Here is a 10,936-nt window from a genome sequence, read left to right as displayed (position 1 = left end):
ATTCTGAAGCCTTTTCAATTTAGTTAGATTTCTTTCTGGTTGATGTTGAAGTAAAAGAACTTAAGCGTCATCAGGATACCTTTCAGGAGCCTGGGTTTGCTGCAGCTTCCACAGCAACATTGGATCAACAGGAATCCTTCCAGTGCCTCCAAAGGACTGTGAACCTGGCCTATTGGCATCGACAGAGAACTTGCAGATTGGTCTCCTTCCTGCCCACATGGAAATTAAAGGCAAACCCTTGATTCTTTGTTCAGATTGAACTCTAAAAGGGGTATATCCCCACTGAAGTTATTCTCCTTGAGAGAGTGCTGCAGGATTACTTGCTCTTAATTACTTGCAGTCTGCCTCCTGTTATACAGCAAATCCATTACAATTTCTGACATACTGTAAAAGAGATAGCATGTTAAATCACACATAGCCTGTGACTCTCCTTGCCCTCAGGACTTTTTCTGTTTGATCAAATATGCTGAAAACCCAGGAAGAGCTGTCTCCAAGTGCTTTTCAGACAAATGTGCTCCTTGAAGGAAGAGGATTACATTACCTCACATTCACTGTTGGAAGAGAGTCCACAGAGTCCACAGAGCCTGGTATCTTCTTACTCTGCTAGTTAAGCTATCAAATGACAGAAAGTTTCTCAGAAATAGCTTGGGCTGGGTCTCCTGCCACCACAGCGATCAGAGAGCAGAGGTTGATCAGAGGAATCGCAGACTTTTCAGACTGGTCAGTCAAACAGTACCCCAGCAGCAATCCTTGTAACAATTCCATGTAACCCCATGAACTGGGAAGCCAACCTAGGAAAAAAAAACAGCAAACAAACAAACAAAAAAAAACTGTCTCAAGAAAACCAGTCTCTCCCAACAACAGATCAGAAAAAGCTACTCTGAATGTCCTCAGCACATGAAATTGGGAGTAGATAAACAACAGGATAACGTAGATACACCTGGAGTAATCGAGGATGCTCGTGATACAAAGCTGAAAAAAAATACTGGTATCAACAAACAAGAGTGTTTCTTCAAGAGTTCTTAATTTTACCTCAAAAAATCATTAACAAAATTTCCTATTAGATAGGAGATTTTATAACTTACCTAAAATCCAGAGATTTTTTTTCAGCTCAAATCAGGGCAGCTGCAGATGAGACAATGAGAGTTCGGAACTGGAGGAAGTCATTCTCTGTACAAACCTCTTCCTGTCAAGAGAAGAAATCATCCCAGAGGCACTTTCAAACCTGCAGAGGCTCTTTCCCTGTTCTTGTCCCCTGTCAGGTGTGGCTCAGGGTGCCCAAGGCAGGAGTCCCATGACATCCTTGCCCCACCATCCTTTTCTTGTCTGCTCTCAGGGTGGGAGGTGGGGGCAAAATGGCCTGCTCGTACACCCCAAGGCACAGCAAACTGAGCCAAAATGAGGAGCCCCGGCTTGGTGCTGGGGATTGGTGCCATCATTCCACATGAGACGTACACTCAAGGCTTGGTGTTGGGTCATGTGGCCATCCTCATGGACAGAAAAGGTCCCAAAACTGAGGTCTGAGATCCACGACTACCCAGGCTGGGACCACACATTGCACTTTGATAAAAGTGGAGTTGGAGAGTCATGGGGCAGAAGGGTTGGATGCAGACAGAGGGAATTTACTCCACACCAACCCTATAGAAGAAGATAGTGGTAGAAAGATGTGAATGCAGATCTTTCCAAATTCAGGAGATGGTTGTAAATAGCTTATATATAAGCTATTATATATAATATATATGAAGGCTAATAGCCTTCATATAAAGAAGAAACAAACTACCAGTTAAATGGGGGGGGCGGGGGGTGAGGCAGAGATCATTAGGTTAGAATTGGTCATTAATAATTATTTGATAAACATAAGTGGTACCTGGGTAGCTGCATCCAACCTCCAGGCACAAATCCATGTGAGCTGCGTGGGCACACGTCTGTCAGCATGTGTAAACTAGGCTTCACCACGTCACCTTTCCCAAATTTTCTTCTCCCTTTTCATCACAAAATGGCAAAGTCTGTTTGAGGGCTAGAGAAAAACTGGAGAGGGTGAGATCTTCTTTACCATAAACATCTGAGGTTTCAAATTCCTTTATCTGCCAGGAAAACAAAATTGCCCTCATATTGCAGGCTGAGGTCTCATCCTCTCAAGTGCAATCAAATGAACTGCTGTTGCTGTGGAGCTCATCTAAAAACATCTCTCTGCATTCTGCTCACTCAGGCCTTTTACGCCTGCTGTTCTCATTATTATTCTCTTGTTTTTCCAACTGTCAAAATCTCACTCGGACATTTATAGTTTTATCTGCACTTGAATATACAATCAAACGCCACAGGCAGCACCAGCCGGGGGCTGAATCACGTCCTAGCCTACGTCATATTTTCAAATTCCAACAGAAAACATTGATACTGAAATGATCTAATGGCTCAAACCCAGATGTTATGAAAGTTGATCATGCAGAAGAGGCAGACTCATGCTGGTCTCCATTTACACCCTCTCCTCCCTATTCACACACTGTTTTCCTGAGCCTTTCTTGAGCTTCCAGGAATAAATCTCGTTCCCAGTACATCCCCTTCCATGAAAACAGCATCAGTTAATTTAAGGATAGTAGAAATTATTTTTCTTGTTCTCACTTGCCCCTTTGTCATTCAGGAGCTTGGTGTAATTTTGTTCAGACTGGAAGTTCCTGTACTGTTACAGGGCAAAGAAGGTGATGCTCACCCAAAAAGAATTGCCACTTCAAGGGCTGGCTGGAGTAAGATTTGGTTAAACTGCATATGAATGTGAAGGGCAATATAAGAGGTGACTCCAGACACAAGATGGTTACCTGCCTGCCTTTTGTGACGCACCTGCATTGCACAGAGATACGCTCTGGCCACTGAAAGCACAAATGTGTTTACTAGAATGAGGAATCGCTAGAGAAAGAAGTCCTCAGAGAATAAGTTTTCATACCAGCTTTTGTTTTGCCACTTGGAGGTGCAGCAGAGCACTTCAGACATATGGAAGAACCTGGAGCAGAGCAACAGCAGCAGCTGCTTATAGCAGCTTATCCCCTCTCCAGATCTCAAGGAAGTTCTGTTGACGTCCCCGTATCATCTTTTTGGCATTGCTCCCAACTGCTAGTGGTATCTCAGCACTGCCCTACATGTAACGTGGCCCTCATAAGCTATCCCAACTGGATCTCAGTGCTACCAGACAGCAGAGCAGGTTATGGCCATGATCTTACACTTTTTAAAATTTAAATGCTCAGGGTAGCATTTAGAAGAGGGTTGATCCATCTCTGAAGGAAAGATAACAGTCCCAAGTTATCTAGTCTCTACGTATCAACACCGGAGAATGGACAGAAATCTCTTGAAGATGACCCAACTAATTTGTTTTAGACACTGCTGTCAAAAGGCTGGATTAGACTGAGCTGGACACCTGCCTTTGAAGAGGAAATGAAACTTCAGCATCACGAGAAATTAAGTCCAGCACTGAGACTTGGAGGTTTGCATATCTGTTTAGGAGTGTCTGCATTTCAGATGACACCTTCTTCCCTCTGTTTCCACGGTAAAGTCCAGGCAGGGAATGGCCACTTGAGACTTGTGTTCATTTCCTGGGCCAACCTCACAGCAGAACTGATGGAAACCTCCAGAAGAGCCTTTTAGTTTCTACTGGGCTGATGTTTCTGTTATGTTGTGGGCATAAAGGAATTTGCAAATGCCTGACAGAGTGCAGGACCATCTGTCATTTATTTTTCACCATTTCTGCCTGTGGAGCTGTCTGATGGGACTTGAATAGCCCTTCTGTTGCCAGAGAACTCTCCTTAAGCCTGAAAACTTCCCTGCCACATCCCAACCCATATGCCTGGTGCCTGCCAGCCCCATGCTCTTCCTTGCTGAGTGGCACCTCCCTTCTGTCATTCATGGTCCAAAGGAAAATCCTGACCAGCCTTTTCCCATCTGTATCTTGGGGAAAGTCTCTGAGGTCCTTTTCTTGTTCTTAGTGAAAGTAAGCAGTACAAACCCGAAGATGGGAGATATCATTGCCCAGAAATTCAAGATCAGCAGAAGTACAAGATGGACAAGCCAAAAACAGTGGCCAGGGCTTTTGCCTACAAGAAAGACGGAAGAAGAGATGGGAGCAGGAGCAGTTTCTGTATGAGTTACTCCTTTCGTGGCCTTTTTTTTGCACAACACTTGAAGATATAAGACTTGGTCTGGCTAGTGACTGCATGTAACCTGTGCATCCCTGCTCCCTGCTGGCCATTTCTCCCCACAAGGTGAAAAGAGATCCTCCTGCCACCTGACCAAGCAGGTGTGGATTTCCTCTTCTCCTGCTGCACAGGGCCATTCCTGCTGTCTAGCCTCAAGGAGTTGGAGCAGGATTAATAATTGTGATCAATGTGTTTCTTGTTTCCAGACACAGCATACCACAAGGTATTTTGTGAGTATGATATATGAGTCAGTGTGGGATACAGTAGAATGTTTTGGCCTTGCATCTGTACAGGTACAGTATTCATCTTCCCTCAGCCCGTAAAACATGCAGCCTGGAGACATGATGAATATGTTTTGCTGAAGCTCAAGTGGGAACTCCAGGGAAGTTCCTTGAAAGTGTTTCTAAACAAGACATTAATTTTGTTAGTTAAACAAAGAAAGAAAAACTTTCAGGCCTTCTTAGCCCTTCTACAAACCCCCACTCCCCACCCTGCCCCTTTCCTGGGTTGCTTCCAAAGCCTCTAGAAGGCAGGATTGAGTGAGGGCTGGTTGAGTACCTCAACCTTCATGGCAGCCTGTGTCAGTAGCTGACAAGTCACTGGTCATACCTGGACATCCAGAGGATAAAACCCAAAGCAAAACCAAGAGGCGGGGTTCGTCCCAGGATACGAACCCTTTGCAAGGAAGGTATCTCATCTTCTGGCTGTGCAGCGAGGGAACCTGGTGCTGATGTGATGAATTTTCCCCCACTCATAATTCATCTTGTGTCTTGCACTCATCCCCTGCTCTGTTTATCAAACCTGTTGGTCCCACTGCTGCCCAAAGACTGTATTAAATTGCTTCATCAATCATCTGGCTGCCAGACACAGTCTTGCTAAGGAAGGGAAGAAGCAAATGGATAGAAACGCCATAAAACTCCACACATTATATAATTCTGATTAAGAAAATTGCTTATTTCTGCACTCACTTTTAAGCCCATTAGAATAGCTGTTTTGTATTCCTTACTAGCTAAATTAAGGTACTTATCTTGAAGATGATTTAGTGAATCAAAGCCTTTGTTACTATGGCATTTAGATCTTCATTCTTGTACCAGTCCTTGCTGCATTACCTTCCAGAGTCAAGTATGATGGGCCAGTTAATAACAGCTAAGTATTCAGCCCAGTAATACTAATAGCTGGAGCTTTATTTTTCAGTGGAAGGAAAAAATGAAAGAAAACATTGCATTATCTGCTTTAGTGAGATCAGAGCTGTGTCTGCCAAAAGCAGCTCACAGAAATCCATTTCCAAACTGGGTATGAATGGCTGGACAAACACTGCCTTTGTACTATTTGACACATCAGCCCAAGGGCCCTCATGGTCAACATTACCCAATTTCCACCTCTAATGAGCAAAACACGTGGGTGGATGCAGGGATTTCTCATCTTAGGCAAGGTTTCTGAGTAAACTGCGGTGCCCGTGGACATCCAGGGGTGCACGGAGCATGTCCATCACAGGTACTGTGGGCACCCAAGATGGGGATCTTTAGTGAAAGTGGAAACAGCATCAGCCTAATGCATCCTGCCTTGCACAATCTGCAGACTGGCTGAGTTCCTTAAAGGAGTTTTTAACCAAAATTTCATGGTGTTTTTTTTTTTTCCTTATTCAATTCAATATTTTTACCCAACACAAAGTGTTTTGTTTTGTTTTGTTTTGTTTTATTTTTAACTTAGATAAAATGGATCTTTTCTGCAGTTTTAACCACAGTTGCATTATGAAAACATTAATCATTTGACCCAAAAATATGTATCAGAATGGGAGGTTGAATTTGTTTTGGTGCCTGAGGTCCCAGTGCTGTGGTGGACTGCAGATATCAAGAAGTGTTGATATCACAAGTGCAGATATCACAGTGTTATTTCTCTGTGTCATGAATAAAATGGGCTAGGCCATAAGCTGGTGTATAGCTACCGAAATCAAGGGACTTTCTCAAAGTACACAGAAATATCAAAGATCCCTGTTTAAAAATAAATAAATAAATAAATAAATAAATAAAGTTCAAGAAAAACTGCTTATTAGTTGCCAGATGCTAACCTAATAAAATTGGCCATAATTGTATTTTGTGTAATAACCATTTTCCAGAACCATCTAGCTTAAACCTGCAGAAAGGCTACAATTTGCATATGGTGACATAGGAGGGTAATGGGATGGTTTTTCTAATTAGAAAATAGCAGCAAAATTTTTCTTTGTCATAAGTAGGCACTTTCAGACTATTTTTACACTAGTGGAGGATGTTTTTTGTGTTGGTGATTTCTCCAGTTCAGTGGAAACCTTTTTGAATGGACTAAAGGAAGAACATGAAATTGTCCTTCCGATGTGCCCTTACTAATATTCTCTACATCCGTAATTATAGGTAAATGTATTATATGTTTTGCTAAATCACAAAACACACATTAGTTTAAAAGAAAAAAAATATATAAAACACAACACTTGCAATAGGCAATTTGTTGGAAAGTAAAATTTCTGTGAAAGTGCGGGCCTGTTCCACAAGTAAAATCATGCTATATTGTAATGACAGAAGCTGTAAAATTCAGTAACTCTATGGCAACATACAGTTAATACAAAACATCTGTTTTTGGCTGGGTTGAATATTTTAACAAAAAGCTGGTTTTTCATCATAGGTGCAATTCACAAAGGTCAGGACTGTCCTCAAAGAGCTCACCAAGGGGAAAACAAACAAACAAACAAAAAGAACTCTTATTTGTGAGCAGATTTGTCACCAGTTTGAAGATCCTATCAGAAGAAAAAAAAAAAAAAGGCTATTAGTGCTCAACAAATCAGTCTTCTGAATACCTTTGGATTGCTCAACACATCATTTTGGGTAGATCCTCAGGTTTTATTGAATCCAATGAAGACATAGTGTCAGGTTTTCAGATTATTTGACATTTTGGCTAATGGCTTCTTTTCCCTTGGAGTTTTGGGCTATTTTTAAGTGAAAAAATGCTGCTGCTTTGAAGCTTTACAAAGTTTCATTTAAAAGAGGTCAGCCCAAAATGTTGTAGAATTTTTCATAATATAACGTGACATTTCAGAAATGTCAAATTGAAATGTTCCAACAATTTCCAACTTTTCCTCCATTTTGGGTGTTGAAACTGTTTAACTCTGTTTATCCAAAGGCACAAACATCTTCAGTGCTGCAAATTTACGTTTAAGCCTAATAAATTCTACCTAACTTCAGTTATTAGGAGCCTTTCTGTTCAAAGCTTTTATTAACTATCTGAGGAATACCAAGTGCTTGGAGAAAATCTTTGAGGAGAGCTGAATGACCACCTATTCCTACAGCTTTCTCTGCTTTCATTGCCAAGACTTTCAAGCAACCTTATTAGAAGCGTCCACGACTCCCAAAGCCCCTAGCACTTTTTCCAGAAAGGGTTCTGCTTCTGAGTGTCTAGAGATTCCGGGCAAGAAGCTCATAAAATCATTAATAACTCTGGTGAGGAATCTGGCTGGACATCCTTTGCAAAGTGAGTAGGATGCCTTCCCCATCTGAACTATAGGACACCATGCTAAGTGTAAACCTGAGAGTTGTTTATATGTTGCTGTTTGGTCATTTTCCTCCTGCCTGCAGCCTGGTCCACCTCTCCTTTAATATGCATTGTTTGACATTGTTTCTGCCTGAAACATTTATTAGGCATTATGCTTAAAAAATGAGTTTGATGAATGAGAAGAGACGGTTCTCCTAATAAAGTCATTGACAAAAAGGCCAGGAGCCTTTTTGTCAGCTTGGAATCTTGTCATTTGTCCGCTGTAAATCACTCTGAGCAGCAAGATAGTAAAAATGATAGAAAATGGAGCAAAAAGTGTCTAGAAAGTTAGATGATACTGAAGCAGAAAGTGTCCCAGCAAAATGAGCGTTTGTGGAGAAATACAATTAAAGCATTAAGAATTCCTCACTCATTGTAACAAGGGAACAAAAACTGTCCAGACCTTATGGAGCTCATATGCTTTTAAAAGACCTTTCTTGTAGGTGACGGATCTGTTACTGCCTCCTGGGTGACCCTGCTGCTATCACACCACCGTCTATTGAAAGACCCCCTCCTTTCATCATGCTGCAAGATTGAAACCCGCTGAAAAGTCATTAGGAAGTCCTGTCAATGAGTAGATCAGTCCTGTCCAGTTCTGGCTTTCCTGCTTTGAGCAGGGATTATGCTTTTGTCTTGGGTCTTGGACTCAAAGGCATTGGGAAGGAGGGTGTTAGAAGAACTGATATCTGCATACTTCTGTAACTCCAGGTGTAGCTTTCTGCAGAGGCCATCCTGTTGATGTTAGTGTGACTGTGGCATCATCACAGAAGACAGTCCCAAACCGGGTGCATTTCTGCTTTCTGTGTTTGATATTTCAGCTGTACTAAAAAGCAGTAAATTTGTGAGGTTCACTGTACTCAAGCCTAAATGTCTGGCATGTAACTTCAGGAACTCCAGCTGGTCAGGTTGAATTCAAGGCACCTGCTAGGGTAATCAAACCTACATAGAACATGTGATGCCATTACCAGGGTTTTGGATCAGTCTTGTAAGCTACTGGATACCAGAGCGAGAGAAATCAAAGCCACTTTAACACCATCAAAATGGAAACTCCTCCTCCAGATGACACATCCAGCTGAATGCACCAAGAGGGAAGGCCATGGCTCCAACACCAATGGCCCCACTTCAGAATTGCACTGAAGCTTGCTCATTGTCACTGTGGTAATCAAGCAGAGTGTCCTGCTTGTGTGCATAAGCGTTCAGCTGAATCAAGTGTCTACCAGCTCTGGTTTCTTAAGTATTTGTATCCTGTACTAAAGCTCAGACCTAAGGTGAATGCAAGGTAACTGGTGGTGGCTGGCCTCTCTGTGGAGGTGATTGTGCACCAGTCATCCCACCTAGTCACTGTGCTCAAAAGTTCTGCACCGGGAAGGAAAAATCTACCCCCCTTGCCTTTGTCCAGGTAAGAACATTTTGGCTGACTTGGAAAAAAGTTTGGTTCCAAGTAGCACTTTTAAATGGCTTTTTCCTTGTTACCTTTCCCAGCCAGGTTGGAATCCACCCATCTTTCTGAAACAGGATTCTAGCTGTTTCTGAAGGGGACATAGGAGACTCTTGGCTTGCAGCCTATCTGCCCACATTCTCAGGAGGGGCTGAGCCATCTCAGGAATCATTGTGACACATAGTATTAAATCCTACGATATGTTTAAGCTTAAAGGCATTTAAAAATACTGCTTGAGATGCCTTTGGTTCCATCATCATCCCAATCGTATGAGTAATCTAATTGAACTAAAAAAGTATCTGATTTCCAACCAGTTTACAGTCATATCCCCAAGCATGTTTCAGCTAAGAAATGAGCATCTTGTCTTCATTTTCAGATGAAACAAATAAATATATTGCATTTTTGTTATTGTGTATCTTGCAGACAAATAAAGCTGTAGCCAAGGGGGACTTCCACCATGCAAGCTCCAGCTCTCGGCGAGCACTCTTCCTGGCTGTGCTGTCCATCACAATCGGAACTGGCATCTATGTTGGGGTGGCCGTGGCTCTTATTGCCTATCTGTCCAAAAACAATCACTTATGAGCCTCAGGAAAGGGGGAGAACCAGCCACCCAGCACCTGCACTGCAGAACTCCACAGCAGATCAGACTGCATGGTTTTTCAAAAAGATCAAGAGACAAACAAACACCTTCTGGGGGCAGGTACAGGCTAAGATGGGCTTGTGCATTACTGTAGGGTGGGAAGGTGGCTGTGATGGGGCTAGTTCCACCGTTTGTGATGCACAAGTCTTGCTTCTCTTCATGAACCCCTGTGGAAGGAAGGAAGGAAGGAAGGAAGGAAGGAAGGAAGGAAGGAAGGAAGGAAGGAAGGAAGGAAGGAAGGAAGGAAGGAAGGAAGGAAGGAAGGAAGGAAGGAAGGAAGGAAGGAAGGAAGGAAGGAAGGAAGGAAGGAAGGAAGGAAGGAAGGAAGGAAGGAAGGAAGGAAGGAAGGAAGGAAGGAAGGAAGGAAGGAAGGAAGGAAGGAAGGAAGGAAGGAAGGAAGGAAGGAAGGAAGGAAGGAAGGAAGGAAGAAAGGAGAAAAAAGAAAAAAGAAGAAAAAAGAAAAGAAAAGAGAAAAGAAAAGAGAAAAGAAAAGAAAAGAAAAGAAAAGAAAAGAAAAGAAAAGAAAAGAAAAGAAAAGAAAAGAAAAGAAAAGAAAAGAAAAGAAAAGAAAAGAAAAGAAAAGAAAAGAAAAGAAAAGAAAAGAAAAGAAAAGAAAAGAAAAGAAAAGAAAAGAAAAGAAAAGAAAAGAGAAAAGAAAAGAAAAGAAAAGGAAAAAGAAAAAGAAAAGAGAAAAGAAAAATTGGGGGAGGTGTGGAGAGGAGTGTTTTGCCTTTGCCTTCTTTGCAATACGGTGTTTACAAGAAGCTGGCAAACAGAGATGTTCTCTGAATACCTTCTTGGTGACCTGAACTTTGCAGCCAGCATGAGCTTGTGCTTAGTTTGCTTGTTAAGCACGGCACTGAGATCTGGAAAAGTATGGACAGTGGCTGGTTCTCTGAAAGAGCAATATAACAACAGGAGGAAGAATGTTTTCTTTCTTTTTTTTTTTCCTTCTCTCTCTCTTTTTCTTTTTTTTTTTTTTTTAAATGCAGAACTCATTTGCCTAAGAGTGAGGCAGAGAATGGTATTTCCTACTCTTCTCGTGTTGGTAGGTTTCCTGGAAGGAAAAAAGAAAATAATAATAAAAAATATTTTTCTTTCCTTTCTTTGTTTTTTTGG

General features: G+C 41.9%; 1 protein-coding gene and 1 long non-coding RNA gene across 3 annotated transcripts in view; one reads left to right on the top strand and one right to left on the bottom strand.

The window, feature by feature from the left end:
- Positions 1 to 10,065, top strand: part of SYNDIG1 (synapse differentiation inducing 1) — a 70,966-nt gene extending 60,901 nt beyond the window's left edge. The window contains exons 4-5 of one of the 2 annotated variants that reach the window (XR_010830063.1): positions 8,183 to 9,138; positions 9,601 to 9,711. Coding sequence is in view for 1 of the 2 variants with exons in the window: in XM_066993529.1 (XP_066849630.1) it covers positions 9,601 to 9,759 (159 nt within the window). In the remaining variant the exon portion in view is untranslated. Of the gene's footprint in view, positions 1 to 8,182; positions 9,139 to 9,600 lie in introns of both variants that reach the window. The other variant, XM_066993529.1, reaches the window with a different exon arrangement.
- Positions 428 to 2,228, bottom strand: LOC136790335 (uncharacterized). Its single transcript, XR_010830065.1, has 3 exons — positions 1,868 to 2,228; positions 1,086 to 1,186; positions 428 to 791 (listed from the first exon to the last, which is right to left on the bottom strand). It is a non-coding gene; the product is annotated as an uncharacterized lncRNA (long non-coding RNA).
- Positions 10,066 to 10,936: the final 871 nt, after the last annotated feature.

Source organism: Anser cygnoides, chromosome 3 (genome assembly GCF_040182565.1).
Source record: "Anser cygnoides isolate HZ-2024a breed goose chromosome 3, Taihu_goose_T2T_genome, whole genome shotgun sequence".
Classification (NCBI taxonomy): Eukaryota; Metazoa; Chordata; class Aves; order Anseriformes; family Anatidae; genus Anser; species Anser cygnoides.
The sequence above is the reverse complement of the archived record's forward strand: the minus strand, read 5'-3'. Positions and strand labels throughout refer to the sequence as shown.